The 22,136-nt window shown below is 44.0% G+C and overlaps 1 protein-coding gene across 1 annotated transcript in view; it reads left to right on the forward strand.

Annotated features, from left to right (window-relative positions):
- The window catches only part of F8 (coagulation factor VIII), a 595,138-nt gene that overhangs the window by 214,076 nt on the left and 358,926 nt on the right, over positions 1-22,136 (forward strand). Inside the window, exon 7 of the mRNA XM_063432427.1 lies at positions 6,866-7,087. Within this exon, the coding sequence (XP_063288497.1) occupies positions 6,866-7,087 (222 nt within the window). The remainder of the gene's footprint in view (positions 1-6,865; positions 7,088-22,136) is intronic.

Raw genomic sequence — 22,136 nt, forward strand, 5'->3', positions numbered from 1 at the left:
GGGCCGCCATGTGAATTGGGGATTCCACCTGCCGTTCCTGGCGCCCCAAGTCCCCCACAGCCGTGGGCCCCGCCTGCCCCAAGGTACCTGGCTGGGTGGACCCGCTGTCTGTGTCCCCAGGGCTGCACCTGGCCCCACTATAGGCTGCCCCTGGTGTGTCCACATGTCCAGAGGCTCCCCCTGCCATCAGGGGGACAGCCTGGTCTCTAGAGGCCTCCACCCTGCCCCCTGCCCGCTGCCCGGCCCCTGCGCCATTCCCTGACTCACCGGGCCGCATCCGCTCACTGCTCCCTCCATCCGATCTGCTCTGGGTCCTGGCTTCCGCTGTAACCGTCCTGCCGGGGCGCGCACGGCGTGGCAGGCCGCGGCCTGGCTGCTGCTCGCGCCCGACCGGCACCGCGTCGAACAGACGGTGCCGGACGCGTCTCCTCCACTCCGCTGGGGCCCGTAACCTCCTCCAGGGCCCCAACAGCATCCGCCGACGGGCTCCTCCGCCTGCCGACTTCAGGCTCCACGCCTGGGCTCAGCCGCTGGGGCGGTCTCGCCCTCCTCATGGAACGCCGTACTGCCGCTGCAGGGGTTGCCGGGGGGGGGGGGGGGACCTGAGCCCCCAGTTGCTCATGAAGCCAGGCACGTGGCTCTATCCCGCACAGCAGCTCTCACTCCTTCCAGGATCTCCTCCAGCGATGCCATGACCTGAAAGAGAAAGAAAAAACCAACACAGACCTGCCAAAAACAATTACCAGGTAAGTGTCAGTTCTGTTAAAATGTCCCTTGCTCATAAAATGGCTGCTTAATATACCCCTATCTTCCAACCCCCTTTTCCAGATAACCACACCCCTTTAACTAGTTACTCCCCTGCCTACTCCTGGCTCTGTCAAGGGCCACTCCCCTGACTGCGCTGTTCCATGGGCTTCATTCTTAGAATTATGTAGACGTTACATGCTCAAGTTACCCAAATAAGGATCTGAAACCCAGCCTTGAAACCTGTGATGCATACCTCTTACCAAAGCTGTTTAGCCATGAGAGCATTGCACTTAGCTTTACTGGCCTAGCCTAGCAGCCATGCCTGTGCATTTGAAGCATCATGTACATATCACTCCTACTTTAACTTTCTCACGCTGTGTAAAATGACACAGAGCACTCTGATTGGTGAATTCATGCCAACCTATCAGAGTGCTGTGACAGGTAAATGTAGAGACTTACCTGTCAGTCTCTTTATTTACCTGTCAGAGCACTCTGATTGGATGGCTTAAACCCACCAATCAGAGTGCTCTGAGCCTAATTGCAAGGCGGGGCAAGGCTTTATAACCTTTATAAGCTTTATAATAATTTTTTTTTTTAAGTGCGTCGGTTATTATGGATTTTTATTTGGCCTTTTTTGGGGCTGAAAAAAGAAGATTTTTAGAAGAAAGAAGACATCAAATGGTAAGTCTATTTTTTTTTTAACCGGTTATTAGATAAGGGTACCCCTCATTATTTTTAGGATGAGGGGGTAGGTAGGGGTCATTTTTTTTGGGGGGGTGACTAGGTGTTTGGGGGTAACATGTTTTTAGGGCCCCCCCTTCCGCTCAGGGGTGGGGGCAGGGGGAAGGTGTAGCGGATGGCATTGGACTGTCCTAAAAATTGCATTTATGTCTATCTGTTCGGTTGAATTGTAACCTGTATATGTGAAGTGTACGTAGCATTCGACTTATTGTTCGGTAAAATCACTCCAGTTACTATGCGAGTGAAACTACCGAACAATCAGACCACCCCAGGAGTAAGTATGCCTCCAATTACTGTTTGTAACAATAAAAAGGTATAGGATCAGCGCTGAGTGATCTAGAGGGAAATAGGCAAGTAAAGAGCTGCAACCTATGGGTATGAGGTTCCCTCCAACGTCCTCAGAAAAGAAATAGCAAAAAAAACACAATAATAGGTCGCGCTGTACAGGAAATATTACAATAAATAGATAAAAATATAAAAATATATAATTTACTCACATATGATAAAAAGACAAACAGAGAGTAAAAATAGATATGTGCATAATAGTCCCAATATATAGTGAACTTCTTGTGGGTTCCAATAGACTAATAGCGACTTGATGGTGTAGTCAATGGGAGGCTGGATCTTCTATAGCTTAGGAAATCTTGACTCAATGGCGGACATGTGAATGAAAAAAACAGAAAGAGTCCAATAGTGCAAACAGTGTTTTAGTAGATGGAATAAAGTGTATGTTAGTGAGATGTTTCACTCACCTATTCAAGAGCATGTACTTGCTCAAGTGTGATTAGCATTCAGTGGCGTTGGCCCCCCACTGTCGGGATATAGGTGCAGATAATTCCTCGATATAAAAGAAAAATAGAGACCAAATATAGTGCTCACTGTATTCATAAAAGTAAGTCTGAAAAGTAGATGGCGTACTCACATTTGAATGAGCAGGATATACTGCTCAATATGATGGCGTGGGTGGTATAGTCCCCACCTAGGATTGTTTGGATGATTGTCTGCTCCAAAAATGACGTATGACCAGGTTAAAACAATATAAATAAATAAATAGAAATAATAAAATAGAAAAAAAGGTATATGGCAAATAAATAGTAAAAAAGCCAATATTCCTTTGTTAATACAATAAAAATATGTATAAAAATAGCCAAAACGCGTTTCGCCACACAGGGCTTTATCAACTGGCAATAACAAAATTTAACCTGGTACAAAGAAGCTTATATAAACTTAGGGGATACATGGTTATTCAAATGTTGGCGCCAAAATGACGTCATCAATACAGTATGAATAATACAAGGATATTAAAAAAACATAAAAAACATAAATATAACAAGAACATAGTTTAGTAATTAAAAGGGTGACTGAATGCTTTATAAATAGCTTAAAAACGAGTGTTATTATTGATGCATGAAGGTAAAATAGATAGTCATGTGATCGCGAGCTACCGCGATCACATGGTACATCCCAGTGCTTATTGGGAAATGTAGTGTGACGGTGAGCGTTCCGGGAGACCGGAAGGGGAAGAAAAAATGAAAAGCACGTGACCGCGATCTCCCTAACATACACTTTATTCCATCTACTAAAACACAGTTTGCACTATTGGAGTCTTTCTGTTTTTTTCATTCACATGTCCGCCATTGAGTCAAGATTTCCTAAGCTATAGAAGATCCAGCCTCCCATTGACTACACCATCAAGTCGCTATTAGCCTATTGGAACCCACAAGAAGTTCACTATATATTGGGACTATTATGCACATATCTATTTTTACTCTCTGTTTGTCTTTTTATCATATGTGAGTAAATTATATATTTTTATATTTCTATCTATTTATTGTAATATTTCCTGTACAGCGCGACCTATTATTGTGTTTTTTTTACTGTTCGTAACAATGTTGCAAATGGTTAATTGGCGGTTCATGTAGTGGGTTCTTTGTTCTCTGGGTGGCCGCCATTCGGGAGACTAACACGTACGGCGGCCATTTTAAACTCCTGAACAGCGGTGTTTTGCCGTCGAGTGTCTGGAACCCAAATCGGACACTCGGTTAGGCAAACACAGCTGAGACCTCCATGCCGCCAATTCGTATGCAAACTACCGAACTGCTTCCTGTTAGGTAGTTTGAAACCCACAAACAAGGGAAATTACCCGAAACCTTCCCAACTCTCCTAACATAAGCCATTCGTGCGTTATATTCCCTTTTCTGTGACCGACTGCAGTGCCAAATCACATGGAACCCTTTTCGGCTGTTAAGCCCAGTGCGGTCATTTTAGTACTTCCATAAATTTCCCGAACCTCTGGTCCGATTTGGGTGATTTTTGGATATGTGTCTCACCCAGATCAGGGCTACCAGGGGATGTAACATTTAAAGGGGTACCCATATGTTTAGGGGTACATCCAGAAACTCAGGGAATTTGTGTCCTGTATAATGGGATTATGTGTCACACTAAGGGGAGGGGATGTGTGGGTGGCTACTGTAATAATTATTGCAAACCCCTCCCTTGCATGGGAGAATGCTTTATAAGGAAGTTGTGTGAATTAAAAGCCAGTTCTGCTCCTGATGCTGTGTGTCGTCCAGTCATTGGGATTGATGTTGGGATATTGTTGGATTGTTTTGCCTGCTGGAATTATGTCCGTATGGATTTATAATACTTTGAGCCTTACTGGGATCTAAAGTGGAGATAACCTGTGTAATAGCAGCTCTCCGCTACAGAAGGACATTAGGTCCCCCCCTTATAGTTATTTAGGGCCCCACCTGCCGCGCAGGGGTGGGGGCTGGGGGGGAGGACATTAGGTCCCCCCCTTATTGTTATTTAGGGCCCCCACCCACCACGCAGGGCACTTGTCCTACTCTTACCCCCATTTTACTTAAGTTGTTGTTTTGTTTGGGGGGAGGGGGTTGAGAAAAGAAAAGAGGGTGGTTAAGGGGGTAATATATTTCATATCGTCGTCATTCGCTTCCAATAACAAATAAATCATTGTTAACATTCTCGTAACATGCTAGGTAAAGTAATACCCCTTATGTCATTGTGGTACGAGTTAGTGCGACTCAGCGCTGTGTTATGTTTAGCAAGGTTTATCAGTATGAGAAAGTCGTGGTCGATAGGAGTCATTTAAATCTAGATTAAATCTATCCTATAGTACATTTTGCACAATACTTTAGTTAGTTAATATATCTAAACTTGTTATTGGTAAATTTTTTGCACATATATATATATATATATATATATATATATATATATATATATATATATAAACACTGAATTGACTATGTGGTGTTAGATTCACAAATACCTCTTGACAGGTCGAAACATTGCTGTACTTTTTGTATGATTAAATCTGCTTGTGGCTTGAACATGCTAAGTGCCTGGAGATTTTCTTTTTTGTTGCCCAACGTGGGTCTTGGCACAATTGGTTTGTGCCATGGGGGCTAGGTAAGACATATGTCTTCTATAAGATGGCCTATAGGCTCCATTGTAATTGAGAGGTGAGAGGAGCCTCAGAACCTGATGCGGTATCGTAAGAAATGGATTTGAGTTAGATACAGTTGTTTTTTAGACAGTAGTTATGCCTGGATTGGGTAGGACACTTTGAGCCACTGGCACTGGTTTGAGCCATTGCCATATTTAAGAGGGGGCTGTCAATCTCCATTTTTATATCTAGTTGTTTTTTTTTTCCTTAAAATCTTTTTAAATTAATGAAATCATATCATAAAGTATAAGTAAAGGTTGTTTATCATTGCCAGTTGTGACCCCTCAGGTAGCTCCTTCGGCCTACTTTCCAGCGGGTTCCAATTATGTCACAGTGTGATGTCTCATATTCTTGATGGTCTGCATCTGGGACAATTCTAATCTAAATCTAAGTTAAAATGCTTATTAGTTGCAGCGTTATTGGCAATCGATCCCGGTGTGACAGCCTGAGGTCAGTGTTAGTTACTGTCTAGGTAGCATCATGTATGCGTGTACTAAGGACATACTATGCGTTCTGTAATTAGTCATACAGTTAGGTTTGCCAAAAAGGGTGTCATCAGAGTAAACAATGTACAATTAAGAATTGTAACAACAACTATGATAGACTATGCTATTATTATGCTGGAGACTGCATTACTCATGAAAGTGTCCATCTGCGCCTGCGTCTATGGGGTGACCTTATGCCACTTCAGTGAGAGTCGTCCTGGAGGGCTTGTGGATTTCTTCTGTGTCTTGGTAAATATACCCTACTCCTTCTGGGTTGTGAATCCGCCATTTTTTGTGACCAATAATTTCGTCTGGTAGCCTCATCTGTAGCAAATCCTGTTGTTCCTTAGTTCATCTGTCACAGGGTGGAAATCCTCTGTGGAAAATCTTCATGGGGTTCCATTTTGTTTCTGCTGGATCTGAGGACTATTTCCTTTATGTGTTGTGTCAGGCAGGTGTTGCAGTTTAGAAACGCTATGAACATGGTACACCAAAAGCATATCTGCTGGGATCTCCAGGGCATATGCTCCTAACATAGGCCTGTAGGTCGCATGCGAGAACCATCTCTGGGATGCCCTGCAGACAAAGGTTGTTCCTCCTTGCTCTATCTTTAGAGTTCACCATACGGATCTCCATGACGTCCAAGCCTTCTATAATCTTTCTTTAGGGTTGGCTTATTTGGTGGTATCCCCCCTGTACAGCATCTGTGGGTGGTCCTATGCTGAGGTTTTGTACTTTTTATACTTTGTGCACTCACAACCCTTCTGCTGTTCTAGTATCTTGTCATATGTATTTTCTTTTTTTACATCAATAAATGTGCATTTTTTCTATGATTTCTTCCTGATGTATTTTTTGGGATTCTCTATGAGAGCGGATCAACAAACTTGTTCTGTGTGAAGTATTTTTTGATTACTGGGAGGTAAGGTAACCCTCCTACTGCACCCATTGAACTGCTATAAGTATGATGAAAAACAGTATATCCATGCCTATTTAATTTTGCAGTTGCGGCTACGTGTTTTTTGTGAGTGGAGGATTTTCTTCACATACTTTTCTGCCTTTTTACTACTTCCCTGGCTCCATTACATTCTATAGAGAACTGGAAGCTTATTATTTGAGCTGAGCTCAGCAGTTTGGGCTTAGCTCATTGGCTGAGAGTATCAGCCGATAGCAGGGCTTAGCTCAGGATAGCTAATGGAAACATCTGCTTAGAAGCTGTCAGCTTCCTATACGAAGACGTAAAGAAGGGGAGAGGTGCAGAATTACCAACAGATAAGAAGTCAAATATTTCTAAAATGATATGAATACTTAAAATGGGTGAGGGCAGCATATCCTACTACATCAATGTTTAGGGGTTATGATGCTTGGAGTTTTCCTTAAGATTTTTTTTACTGATATTATTTTCATTAACTGTTCTTTTTTTATATAGAAATCATCTTGTGTCAGAAAAAGCCACTTTCTCTGCATATTATTGGATTTGGGAAGCATAACGAAGTTCACAGTATTTCTCTGGAAGGCCACAGCTTTGTACAGAAAGGACATCGTGTAACTACACTACCAGTTAGTTCTTTCACGTTTCTTACAGCTTCAGTTTCACCAGGTGATAAAGGGGTGTACAAATTATCTTGCCAGACTCCCTCTCACCCAACAGGTATATATGAAGAATTGTTTATTTTGTGAGTGATGTAAGTGTTTCATTTCAACAATGAATATTCTAATGATGAATGTTTTTCTAATTAGTAAAGTTAAATTCAAATTATATTTTGTTCATGGCATGTGTATCTTACTATTAAAATCATTTCCTACATTAAAACACTTTCATAGTTCTGCAACCTCCTTCTACAACTCCACTGTCTCCTCTGAACTAGATATCATGGAACCTCCTATATTTAAAACACTGTAAGCTACTCCAATTACAACCATGGCACATAAAGATGACCCAATACATGCCAAAATTCTCCAGAACTGCTGAACAATGCTCGTACAGTTTGGCTCTTTCCTCTGTAAAAAAAAAAAAAAAAAATACTCTTATAACCACACTTTCCCAAGAACCCAAATAGAAACCAAATGCCTCTTTCACACTTTCAAATTCCCTCTGTTGCTGCTCTTCCTTCTACTAACTTGACCGCTACAAAATTCAGGTCACTAAATGTTCAGCAATCTGTTAAGAGATATCTGTTTTTTTTTCCTACCCCTACTAATACTAATTCAAATCTTACTCCTACCTCTGTTCCTCTGCTCACTCTCTCCCACTATGCAAAAAAAAAATTCTGCTTTGTTTGGTCCTCCCGCCCCACCACGTGTTCTCTAGATGATAGAGGGATTATTGGGAGGGGCTGGAGATGACCCAGCTGTCATGGTCCATATTGTTACCAGTGACAAAGTCAGAGGAAAATGGAAGGTCCTAAAGAATGAGTTCAGGGAACTAGGAAGTAAGCTAAAGAAAAGGACCTCCAAGGTAATTTTTTCAGAAATATTACCTGTGCCGCGCGCTACAGCAGAAAGGTAGCGGGAGTTTAGAGAGGTTTTTTAGAGCACTGGGCCGATTTTGCGCTTGGGTACACCTGTATAGTCATGATGGATTGCACCTAAACGGAAGAGGGTCTGCTGTGCTGGGGCATAGGATGGCTAGAAGGTTGGAGGAGTTTTTAAACTAGTGGTAGGGGGGGAGGGTCAAAGCAATCTAGAAAATGGAGATAGGATGGAAAGGAGATGGGCTTTAGCTCAGAACAAAGGGGGTGGAGATGGGGGAGGGGAAAGCTCAGAACAGAGGAGGTATGTAATATTGATAATTCACAAAAAGTACAAAAGACTCATGATAATATTAAATGTATGCTTGCTAATGCAAGGAGCCTATATAACAAAATGGGGGAACTAGAGGCAATAGCATACACTAAACAATATGATATAATAGGCATAACAGAAACATGGAGGAATGAGACACATGACTGGGCAGTTAATTTAAATGGGTACACGTTATTTAGGAAGGATAGGAAAAACAAGAAGGCTGGTGGGGTATGTTTATATGTCAACCATAAGTTAAAGTCAAATCTTAGGCATGTGGAGTGTGATGAGGAAAATGTGGAGGCTTTATGGGTAGATATCTGCTTGGGGCAAGCAAAGGGAAATCAATTATTGGTTGGGATATGTTATAAACCACCTAATGTAAATATTATAGAGGAAGAACAGCTGTTAGAGCAAATTGAGAGAGCTGCAAATCGAGGTAACACGTTAATTATTGGAGATTTTAATTACCCAGACATAAATTGGGATAGAGGGACTAGTACTTCAGCAAGGGGAATCAGGTTTTTGAATGTGTTAAATGACACCTTTATGTCACAACTGGAACAAGCACCAACTAGAAAGGATGCTTGTCTGGATCTCGTCATAACAAACAATGTTAATCTTTTAACCAGTATTCAAATAGGGGAGCATTTGGGAAATAGTGATCACAATATGGTACATTTTGAAATAAACTCAAAAAAGCAAAAGCAAGTGGGGTATACTAAAACATATAATTTTAAAAAAGCCAATTGCAATAAGATTAGGGCAGCTCTACAACATATCGACTGGCATAAATTTCTTAGTGATAAAAACACTGAGGATAAATGGAAGCTATTTAAACAAATATTAGAAAGGTACATTTCTTAGAATATACCATTGGGTAATAAATATCATAGAAACAAATTAAAACTAGAGATGTCCCGAATAGTTCGCTGGCGAATAGTTCCTGGCGAACATAGTTTGTTCGCTGCGGCAGGCGAACATATGCAATGTTCGGTCCGCCCCTATTCATCATCATTGAGTGATGACTTTGACCCTGTACCTCACAGTCAGCAGACACATTTCAGCCAATCAGCAGCAGACCCTCCCTCCCAGACCCTCCCACCTCCTGGACAGCATCCATTTTAGATTCATTCGGAAGCTGCATTCTTTTTTTTGTAATATAATTTTTTTTTTAGACAGAAGTGTGTTATATTTGAGCATGCTAGGCTGAACGTGCGTATATCATGGCTAGTTGCACTGAGGGTATGAGTATATAGCAGTACATTGTTGTGAAAGATGGCTGTCATGTTTAGGGTGTAGATTGCACGTTATCAACTGTGTATTTATATCAGCAGCTCCACCACTAGTTATAAATCAAGTGTAAGTCGCCCCATGAGATGAGACTAGTGAATAACATAATACATGAACGGTTAAGGTAAAGGCATGTAAGGAACTACGCCAATAAACTCTTTAGGAGGTGAAATAATGACATGTTTAAACGCTTGCTACTTTACGATTAGTTAATGTGCAGAGAGCAGTTCATGTGATCAAATGCATGGTGTGGAGGATCGGCTATAGTGGGACATGCTTGGCAGGCTGCTGTTTACTGCTTGTGCTCATCCGATCCCTTCTGGGCGCCAGGTGCAGACCCTGGGAGTCCCTGATACCTGGAACAACAAAGGCAAGTGAGTGCCGGGTTCGCGGATTGAGGTGGTGGAAGCTTGTTTTGTCGGGTGGTCGGATCTGTCCCGATGGTGCTTCACGTCCGGTGCGGGATTGTGGTGGCTTAAGGTGGAGGCGAGTGCTTGACGTGGGGCATCCCAGGATCGGGAGATCGCCACCTCTCCCGCCCGGTGAGCACCAGGCCACACTTGCCACGCGGAGGTAAGTAAGACTCTGTCGAGTTGCTGACCGCTATTAAGCATGTCGGGTCGGTCAGGTAGGAGCAACATTGCTGGGTCATCCCCTTCTGGGGTGAAATTTGCATGTTGATAGCTGCTTAAAGTGAGATATTGAGGGAGCTCACACGAAGTGCGTCTTTCCTCCATGACAGCTAGGCCCCGCCCACCGGAAGCTGCATTCTTAGTGAGAGGAGGGACAGTGTAGCTGCTGCTGATTTAATAGGGAAATCGATAGCTAGGCTAGTGTATTCAGTGTCCACTACAGTCCTGAAGGACTCATATGATCTCTGCTGTAAGGACAGCACCCCAAAAAGCTGAACATCAGTCTGCTTTTTTTTTTTTTCCTGTGTAATCTAATTGCAGTTGCCTGCCTGCCAGCATGTGTGTCAGGCTCACAGCGTATACTGTGCCCACTTGCCCAGTGCCACCACTCATATCTGGTGTCACAATAGCTTGCATTTAAAAAAACAAAAACTTTTTTGACTGTAAAATAATAGCAGTCAGTTTCCTTCACACGTGTGCGTTTCAGGGCCTGCCAGGGCACAGTGTCACACCAGTACAACTCATATCTGGTGTAACAGTAGTGTACATTAAAAAAAAAAAACTAGAAATTTGACTGTGAAATAATAGCAGTCAGTTTCCTTCACACGTGTGCGTTTCAGGGCCTGCCGCGGGTCTCGGGTGCGCTCTTAAAGGGACAGTGGGAGCCTAAATTGGAAAAGGCATCCCATTGGTCCCTGTCATGCCACACTCCCCATACACTTACCTTTTGGGGGCGTGGATGTGACAGGGACCAATCAAAATAAATGTTTAAGTATATAAACTCACCTTTTTCCCTTAGTTCCTTGCCCTATCGTGGTTTCTGTTTCAGTTCCCTTTAGCGCTTGTTGTGTTCAGTTGTGTTCCTTCGTACTTGACCTTGGCTTTGTTTCTGACTACGTTATCTCTTTATCCTTTTCTGTTCTTGTGACGAAGTGCCCTTCGCCACTTTGTCCTGGAGAGGCCTGCTTGCCTGCCTCCTCCCCTGCGACTATGGTCCTGGACTATATTGCACTGTAAACCCTGTATTCAGGCATATGGACTTGTATTAGACTGTCTTTTTCCCTTTATCTATGCTGTAGGTTTGGACTGCTAATATAACCTAACAGCCAGGGGATTTAGGCGAATATATTGCATGAGAATACCATTACTGGAGAATACAGCCGTTCGTATGGTTTCATGCGAATTCTTTGTGCTCTGAATAGGTGGCCGCCATTTCGGGACTTTTCCACGTGTTCGCGGCCATCTTGCGTGCGAACAGCGGTGTTTGCCTGTGAACGCATGGAACTGAAATCGGAAGCACAAACAGGCGAATACCGCTAAGACCTCCAGACATCCAGAATTACGCACGGAAACTACCGAACGACCGGCCGTTCGGTAGTTATACTTAACTTAGTATGGGGATTCTAGCGACCACAAAGATGCGAATGGATGGCAAGAATTTCGTCTATTTTACCGTGCGAACGGAGACCGACCGCAAGGCCAAAACTCATGGAACTATTTTCGGCTAGTTGGTCTGTGCGGTCGGTCAAAACTTTGGAGCTCTGTATCTCCCGAACCATCCATCCGAATGGGCTGATTTTTGGACAGACTGTTCCCCTGAACAAGGGCTATTTGGGGATACCAGATTTAAAGCTGTACCCCCTGTTTTTGGGGTACATCCAGAACTTGGGTAAAATAATGTATGTTTTAATTGGGTTATGTGTTTATCTGAGGGGAGGAGACGTGGGGGTGTTACCATGCATGTGATTGGTCAATTTCATCCTCCCCCTGGGAGTGTCCTGTATGTACCTGATCCTAATAAAAAGCAGGCTGGGTGTTCCAGTCCTCAGACCTCTTCTGACCCTCAATACGTAGCCGTGTCTCGTTATTGGAGGGAACTGCTATATCACACTGGGGATTGCTATGCTCTGCATATTCCCCTGAGCTCTTAATCACTTAGCTCTTTTAAGAGCTTGTTCCAGATACGCTCTCCGTGGGGAGAGATCTTCCCCACACGTTCCTGAATGCTGAAGGTTCATTCCAGGGTGGACGGAAGACGGCGCGGCTCCAGTTAAGCTACGGCGGTTGTGGAGCCTGCGGTGGTTGTGGTGTCGTCTGCAGTGCTTGGAGTCCTCTGAGAGCGCTAGGAGCATCCATCAACGGAGGGTACTCGGTCGGGGTACACGGAGCTCCGTTACAGTTCTGTTTGCCGGCTTGCTGTTTACTGTGTACCAGACCCCGGCTAGTCCTAGTTTACGCTGTCTCTTTATGCCCTTGACCTCGGATCGCTTCTGACTCTGTACTCCTCTTATATACGTCGAGCCTGGCCATTCTAAGGTCCGGTAGACATTTCTCCCCTCTGTGTTGTCTTCTGTTGAGTTGAATCCTGCGTGTTGGGGTATATTTTCGTTACACCAACCTTGTGCAAATGGGGAGTTTGCGGTTGTGCAAATGGACTGTTTGCGGTTGTTTGCGGTGCGTTAAATGGAGAGTTTTGTCTGTCACTGTGAAGCGGGCGTAACCCTTACACTAGAAATAACAAGTGGAACTAACACAGTAAAAAAAGTGATACAGTGCGACAACAAAACTGTTGTAACCACCTAAGTGGGACCCCTCAAACCACTTTAACAATAGCAAATAAAATACATACAATGGTGGATCACACTTCTTATAGCTTCCTAAAATAAAAACATAAAAACATATAGTGTAATACAGTAAATATGTTATAAAAGAGGAAGATGATAGAGATCATGTACTCACAAGCCGGGAGCCAAATTGAATCATATGGCTCCCATGAGTGTTGCAGTGGGACACTTAATAAGACGTCCCTGTCCTTTCTTTGGTCGTTCTGGAGATAACAGGAACAACGATGAAATGGATTCTTTCTTAAAAAATAAATGTATTCAATGCTAATAAAAAAATACAAAGGACCGCTCTTAATACACAAAGGTTAAAAGAAGCAGAGTCCAATAGCCAGATGGCTTATCTAGGTCCATAAAAAGCACTGAAATGTAAAGTGCAGGTAAAGCAGGCAAAGGTTTTTATACAGTAAGAGCAATAAGGAAATGGAATTCTCTGCCTGAAGAGGTGGTTTTGTCAGAGTCACTACAGATGTTTAAACTGCAATTGGATAAATACTTACAAAAACATAACATACAGGGATATAATTTCAAATTAGTGGGGTAATTGCTGTTTGATCCAAGGAGACATCTGACTGCTATTTTGGGGACAAGAAGGAATTTTTTCCTAGTTTGTGGCAAAATTGGAAGCGCTTCAGACTAGGTTTTTTGCCTTCTTTTGGATCAACAGCAACAACATATGTGAGGAAGGCTGAACTTGATGGACGCAAATCTCTTTTCAGCTATGTAACTATGTAACTATGTAATATTCCCTCGTCCTATTCCTTCACATCTCACTTGTGCTCTGTCGCCTTCTCTTGCTCTGCCCTTCAAATTATTTAATCTTACCCTCTCCCCTAGCATGTTTACTTAATTATTTATGCATACAATTATAAGCCAAATTCTAGAAAGGCCCAAGTTTGACCAACTCCTCATCCAACCATCAACCTATCTTGCTACTACCATTTGCCTCCAAGAGCCTTGAGAGAGGTAGCGACGGCTCCCAGCCTCATTTTGATCTCTTACACTAGTTTTTTTCTGTTTCCTCTCAGGGGTTGCTCCCTTGTTTACCCTGTCTAGGTTTTGTGTACTCCAGGTATACTGAGGAGTTGGAGTTTGGATTTGGGTGGGAGTTATTCAGTATTAGTAGAAGACCCACCCAGGTGTTGTTCAGTATTAGTGGGGGGATCATCCTGGAGATATTTAGTGTTTCTCCTGTGGGAGTTTTGCTGCATGCATGCATCATTACGCTTTGGCCTACTCACTCAGAGCCCTTTTCTTGCCTGCTGGGCCTACAATCCTTCTGCCCTGCTTTGCCGGCAACAGTTTTGGCCTGCCTTGCCTTTACATCACTGATGTCTGTACCCCATTAATTGGCCTACTTTGTCTCTGCCCCATTGATTGTCCTGCTTTGGCTGTGCCCTATTGATTGGCCTGCTTTGACTGTGCCCCATTGATTGGCCTGCTTTGTCTGTGCCCCTTGACTTGGCCTGCTCTGTCTGTGCCATTACCAAATATTATGTTTTTTGGACCCCGGACCCGAACACGGGTCCGGGGTCCAAATCAATATCAATGTATGTTCGGGTTGGAGTTCGGTGTTCGGCGATTTAATGGTGCGTTTTGAAAGGCTGCAAGGCAGTCAATCAACAAGTGTTTGACTAGTGTGCCCTTAGAAGCCATCACAGCCATGCCTACTAATGGCATGGCTGTGATTGGCCAGTGCAGCATGTGACCCAGACTCTATATAAGCTGGTTACTTAGTATTTTAAAATTATGTGGCCTGTGGCTGCTCACTGTTAAAAAATAAAACATTGCCCCCTCCTGACCCCCCACTCCCGCGACGCACGAGTGGGGGCTTTTAAACTAAAGGGGGGACCTATTGCCCCCCCCCTCTGCCCCCACCCCTGATCGGTGGGTGGGGGCCTAAATATCAATAAGGGGGGGACCTATTGTCCTCCCCCCTGGCCCCCACCCCTGCATGGCGGGTGTGGGCCCTAAATAACAATAAGGGGGGACCTACTGTCCTCCCGCCCCGGCCCCCACCCCTGTAAGTCTATTTTTTTTTACAGGTATTTAGATAAGGGTCCCCCCTCATTATTTGTAGGATGAGGAGGGTAGGTAGGAGGCGGGCGACTAGGTGTTTGGCGACCCCTAGTCACCTGGGGGGGTTTACATTTTCATTTAGGGCCCACACCTGCCGCTCAGGGGTGGAGTCCATGGGGGAGGACAGTAGGTCGCACCCCTTATTGTTATTTAGGACCCCCAATGGCCGCGCAGGGGTGGGGGCCGAGGACGACGACATTAGGTCCACCCCTCAATTTTTATTTATGGCCCCCACCCACCACTCAGGGGTGGGGGCCGGGGGGGAGGACAGTAAGTGCCCTCCACCCTACATTCTTATTTATGGCCCCCACCCACCACTCAGGGGTAGGGGCCAGGAGAGGAGGACAGTAGGTCCCCTCCTTACTGTTATTTAGGGCCCCGACCCGCCAGGCAGACCAATTTAGGTCTTTCAGCCTTTTGGTAGATAGCTTCGTAATACCGTGGGACTTAGGGAGTTATCTACTAAGCCGCTGCTTATTTTATGTTATTTTAAGGGATTTTCCTATCCTCATTTGTTTGCAGGGCACTTGTCCTACTCTTACCCCCATTTTACTTCCTTTTGCAGCCCTCTAGCCCTTTCCAGGACTTTTTTAGAGACATTTTTTGCCCAAAAGTTTGGGTCCCCATTGACTTCAATGGGGTTCGGGGTCAAGTTTGATCCCGAACCCAGACTTCTTTTCAAAGTTCGGCTGAACCAGCCGGACCCAAACATCCAGGTGTCCGCTCAACTCTAGTCCCTAGGTGTCACATTGCCTACATTCCCCGATACTGTAATCCTCTAGGAGCAGAATTTACAGGCAATGATCAATGCTGTCTCTGTGGAAAAGACCCTGACTAGGGCAATCCCTCAAACACAACAGGAGTGGGGCTCTAGAGTGACCCTTCACATGGCAGACGACTCGGCTGAGTCAGACTCTCCTAGGAGAGATCAGGCAAATGCGCAGAAGCGCTATTGCAAGGGTGAAGGCTCTGTACCATGCTCCCGGAAGGGTAAGGCTCAGGCGAAGCGACAAGGTCCGGGCTGCCGGGCTAGCCTGCCTGGTAACAGCCAATTGGATTCCACAGGCGGGGTATTTAGGCTCAGTTCTCCTCTTGCTCAGTGCCCTGTCGTGGTTTCCCTTGTGGTTGTCCGAGAGCACGTTATTGATTCTGGTTATTTTGGTTATTTGACTTTGGCTCTGTGGGCCAACAAATGAGTGGTGAGGAGAGCAGGAAAACCATCATAGGTCGTTCTCCTGCTCTCAAGCATATCAACTACAGTGCATATCCTGTGTTAAAGGGCCACTATAGTGCCAGGATTCCCTGTCTTCTGGCATCTCTGACCCCTGGATTTTCCTTATCGTTGTGTCTCTTTCTGTGTCCCTTGACCTCGGCTATTCCTGAATATTCTTTGGTACGTTACTCCGGCTATTCTAAGATTGGGTATATGTTACCTATCAGTCCTCTGTGTTACACAATTCTACGTGCTGGATCATACTGTAATCCTGACATTACGACATGGCCATAGATCCTGTAGAATTCTGTAAGCACATAGCTGCTTGCGAAAGGAAACTGGAGGATAATGATCGCCGCATGGATCAATTTGCCCAGGCCTTCAGTAAGCTTCTTACCCGAACAGCGCACCTGCAACCTGCGGCCTCACCTCCACCTATAGTACCTCCACCTATACTACACAAGGCACCTACTATCTCCCTATCTCCTCCCCTGAATTTTGTTGGTAATATTCAAGAATGCCGGGGATTTCTTAACCAAATGGAGTATCATTTTGAGGCCTCACCGGGATCTTTTCCCACAGACAGAGCTAAAATTGGTTACCTAATGAATCCGTTAAAAGGTAAAGCTTTAGCTTGGGCCAATCCATTATGGGAGAGTAATAAGAGTGAGGCACACAATTACCAGGAGTTCCTTACGGAATTCAAACTTCCGTTTGAACCTTTAGGCAGAGAGGATGACGCCTCTACTGCCCTGATGCATATCAGCAGGGCCAGATTTTCCTATAAGCTAACTAGGCTTCAGCCTAGGGCCTCAAGATCAAGAGGGGCCTACATTCAAATTGTTAGCAAAATTAAAATTACACTATTCTAAAAACAGTGAACACTAAAACACTGAACCGAAAATAAGCAGAAATTCTACGCATATGATATGACCAGTGGCGTACTAAGGTTGGGGTGGGGGGGGGCAGTCCGCCCCAGGTGCCACTTACTAGGGGGGTGCCCAGGGCAGACTGCAATGCCCCTCCTGCCGCGATCGCCGAGACCGGCGGTCTGCAGCTCCGCAATGTGCAGAGCTGCAGACCATGGATCTCGCGTGCACTGCCCAATCAGAGCATTGCCGCGGGTTACCACGGCAACGCTCTGATTGGGTCTCGCGAGATCCAGAGATCCATGGTCTGCAGCTCTGTGGAGCTGCAGACCGGAAATGAGGGCCACTGGACCACCAGGGACCCCACCGGACCACCAGGCAGCCCCCACTGGACCACCAGGGATTTAAGGTAATTTTTTTTGTCATCCCCCCCTCTCCTCATCACCCCCCTCCCTCTCACAATCACCCCTCCTCTCCTCATCACCCCCTCCCTCTCACAATCACCCCCCCTCCTCATCTCAACTTTTTTTTAATTGATTAACCGTGCCACATTTTTTATAAAGGTTAGTACCAATCACAACATGTGTCATTTAACATATTGATATATATCACAGTAATGATGTATTTTATTGTCTCTCATGTAATTTACAAACTTAAAAATGGGAGTTGAAAGGGCCTCATAAGTGGAATAGCCTAGGGCCTCTTTTCATCTAAATCCAGCCCTGCATATCAGACAAGGGAAACGGTCTATCTATGCCATAGAATTTTGTACCCTAGCTTCCGAGGTAGACTGGACTAATAGTGGGTTAATCTCTGCATTCAAAAAGGGACTATCTGAAACTATGCTAGATGAGATTGCCACCAAAGATTTACCCAAAAAGCTTAATGAATTTATCACTTTTGTCATGCAGATTGATAATAGATTGAGAACTAGAAACAAGACCAGATGCATGAGTATGCATTCAGCACCCTGTTTCTCCAGACCTATTGTCCCTGAAATTCCTGTACAGTCCCAACCCAAACCCATGCAGTTGGGGGTCAGTAGACTGTCAGAAGCAGGAAGACAATATAGGCGAAAAGAAGGTCTAGGTCTATACTGCGGTAGGAAGGGACATATGAGAAACAATTGTTAAAAAAACAACTTGTATAGCCCCCATCACCAATATGACACGCAAGGGGGCTAGTAGTACGATATGGTCTAAGGAGGCTATTAAAGCCTTTGAAACTCTCAAACAGCAGTTTGCCTCCGCCAACATATTGATACATCCTGACACCAGTAAGCCTTTCATATTGGAGGTTGATGCTTCAGAGACAGGGGTAGGGGCAGTTCTCTCCCAGAGGGAACGCCAGGAAACTCTGTTACATCCTTGTGGTTTCTTTTCTAGAAAGTTGTCTCCTGCTGAGCGCAATTACGATATTAGCAATAGAGAATTGTTGGCCATTATTCTAGCTCTCAAGGAGTGGTCGACATCTTTTAGAGGGTTCCAAGGACCCCCTTTTGATCATTACTGATCACAAAAACCTGGCTTACATAGGAGATGCCAAGCGATTCTACTAGACAAGCTAGGTGGTCTCTCTTTCTTTCTCGCTTTAATTTTCTTATCACTTATAGACCTGGTTCTTAAAATGTCAAGGCCGACGCCTTTTCCATGCAGTTTGATACTGAGGCTATACTAGAGCAAGAAACGTCCCATATTATTCCCCCGGAATGTATCATTGCGTCCACTGTCCTTTCATTGTCCTCTCCACTGCTTGGCTCCATCATGGAGGCTCAGTCTCAGGCGCCCTACGGTAAACCTCAGGACAAACTATTCATTCCACTGGGGGAAAGGGTTAATATCATGAAGGTGTTAATATCATGAAATATCATAGCAATGTGTCTGTTGGTCACCCAGGTGCAAATAGGAACCTGGTAACTGCCTTTGTGGTCAAAGGCCAGTTACAGCCAATCGGATCCATAGGCGGGGTATTTAGGCCCAGTTCTCCTCTTGTTCAGTGCCCTGTCGTGGTTTCATTTGTGGCTGTCCGAGAGCGCGTTATTGATTCTGGTTATTCCGGTGATTTGACTTTGACATTGATTTTGACTTCCCTGTTTTCTGGCATCCCTGACCCCTGGCTTTTCTTTATTGTTGTGTCTCTTTCTGAGTCCCTTGACCTCGGCTATTCCTGACTATTCTTTGGTACGTTAGTTTGGCCATTCTAAGGTCCGGTATACGTTACCCATCAGCCCTCTACATTCTACGTGCTGAATCATACTGTAATCCTGACAGGTTCGTCTACAGATCCACGTTCAAGACCTTCTTCTGGATAAAGTTTATTTGTTCAGCTACTGTCCCGTTTCGGGTTCTGGATGAGAGTCATCGGCTGACTTTCTTTAAATTCTTATGATACTACTATATGGTTATGTTTGTATTTGTTCATTGTTTTGTTGCAGCTTGATAGAGGAAGTAGTTGGTTGGGAGGGGACTTTTATGGTTCCTTACTTTTTTCCGATTGGTTGTTTTTCTCTATGTTACTGTGCTGCTGTGGAGTTCTAGTAAAGAGAGACTTAAGCAAATATTTGCCTCCTGTCATTAATAAAATTAAGATTATAGTTACACTAAAGCTGGTATAATCTACAATTCTCCTTGACCTTTCTGCTGCCTTCGACACAGTTTATCATCCAAAACTTATTCTCATCCTTCGTTATCTCAGTCTATGTGACTCTGCTCTTTCCTAGTTCTCTTCCTACCTCTCCCAGTGCTCTTTTCAATGTTTCTTTTTCTGGTTCTTCCTCTTCTCTGCAGCCCCTATCTGTTGCTGTTCACAAAGGTTCTGTCCTTTGTCCCCTACTGTTCTTGATCTATAGTTCCACCTATGAAAAACGAATAAACTAATTTGGCTTCCATTATCAATTCTATGTAGATGACAATCAATCTGTTGTCTCCTGATCTCTTGCCTTCTCTCTTAATTCTCGTCTTTGCTATTTTTAACTGGATGGCTGCTCATTTCCTTAAACTTAACAGAACTTCTCATAATTCCTCCCTCAAGTGTTGCTACTCCCTAGTTTATCTCCCTCCAAGTCAATGGCCCTACCATCAACTCTACCTCACAGACTCACTGCCTAGGTGTTCTTTTTGACTACTTCTTCACACCTCATGCCCTGTCACACACCAAATCCTGCTGCTTTCAGCTCAAAAACTTAGCTTGCATTCGTCCCTAAGTAATTCTGGATGCAGCGAAGGTGCTGGTCAATGCTGATATCCTCTCTCACCTTGACTACTGCAAACCAATACTCAATGGTTATGCAGTGTCAGCTTGGCCCATTACATCTTCCAGTCTGTCCGCATCTCTATGCCTCCCCCTTTGTCAGTCCTTACACTGGCACTAACCCATAAGATTTAGGGCTCAATTTACAATTCTGATTCTTGCTTACAAATCTGCTCCTATCTACCTATCCGCACAAATACACCAGTATATCTCTTCCAGGTCCTTACATTCTGCTAAAGACCTGCATTTATCCTCTGTTTGTACTCACATCTCTGACACCCACCTTCAAAACATATCTATGGCTGGGCTGTTCTTATGGAACTTCTTTCCCTGCTCTGTTAGACTCTCCCAGTCTCCATTCCTGAAAAAAAAAATGAAAACTCACTTCTTTAGGAATGCACACATCAATTAAAGTGTTAATAGCTTTCCGTTCTCACATCCAAAAACTAACCCTTCATTGGAAACTAACCTAGCTACCTACTTTTTTTTCTATACTTGAAATACATACCCTTAACTGTTGTGTCACCTTACCTTACTCTCTCTAGAATGTCAGCTCATATGAGCAGTTCCCTCAACACCCTCTGTTTCTGTGTGTCCAACTCATTGTATTGCAAATACTTGTCTGTTAGTTTATTTTACAGCATTTGTTGGCACTTTATAAAAATAATAATAATAATAATAATAATAAAAACAATAATAACAACTCGACTTAATGTAATAAGTGGAGAGGTTAGACATTTTTGTAATCTTTTAAATATTCACAAAAACTCAGAACTCACTGAGGCCTTTCTCTGTTAGTATGTATATATGTATGTATATGCATATATACACACACACACACACACACACACATTATACATATATTGTGTGTTTGAGTATACATTTGATTCCACAGTTATTAGAGCAACAAAGCAGTGAAAGTAATGCAGGTATTTATGGCCTCAAGTTAATTTTGATGGACAGGTTTTTCGAATTATTTCATATATTTTGATAAGCTTTTAAAGTGATTTTTCAAAATATTAAAATCTCAATACTTGAATCAAAATATCATCATTCGATAACTGGAGCTCCCTTCTGTCAGCTCGGACCTGGATTGGTGAACCCAGATAGTCTGATACTCTGCTTGAAGCTCTTAAAGGGACACTCCAGGCACCCAGACCACTTCTGCTCATTGGAATGGTCTGGGTGCCAACTCCCACTACCCTTAACCCTGCAACTGTAATTATTGCAGTTTTTTATAAACTGCAATAATTACATTGCAGGGTTAACTCCACCTCTAGTGGCTGTCTTCTAGACATCTTCTAGACAGCCACTAGAGGGCACTTCCGCGTTTATAGCAAAGATTTTCTTTGCTAGAGCGTCGCTGGACATCCTCACGCTGTGTGAGGACCTCCAGCTTTGCTCAATTCCCCATAGGAAAGCATTAAAAATGCATGCGCATTAGGTTTCCTCAGCCGGCGGGCGGGATCTGTTTCGCCCACCGGCTGACGCGATTACTGGGAGGAGCGACACCGACCCGAAAACCACCTCCGAGGGACATCGGCGGGGTCTCAGGTAAGTGACCTGAAGGGGTTTTCACCCCTTCAGCTACCTGGGATGGGAGGTGGGAGGGAGAGGGTACCTGCAGTGCCAGGAAATGGATTGTTTTCCTGGCACTGGAGTTTCCCTTTAAAGGATTAGGGATTAGGATTAGTAGGATTAGCATTAGGATTTCTGAAATCAGCAGGGGATTTTTTTATGATGACATCAGCAGAGAAAGTCCTTCTTACAGTATTGCTACGGTTAGGATTATGATTATCACACAGATAAATGAAATATCATAAGCTTATTAATACCAGAGGCATTAAGAGATAAAATACGGAAATACTACAGCACTTTCATAATCTGTGTTAAACATAATAGTTTCAAGGAGAGTAACAGAAAAAGGTGGCTATTGCGTTGTTATTATTATAATGATAAA

The sequence above is a fragment of the Pelobates fuscus genome, chromosome 9, assembly GCF_036172605.1.
Source record: "Pelobates fuscus isolate aPelFus1 chromosome 9, aPelFus1.pri, whole genome shotgun sequence".
Taxonomy (NCBI): Eukaryota; Metazoa; Chordata; class Amphibia; order Anura; family Pelobatidae; genus Pelobates; species Pelobates fuscus.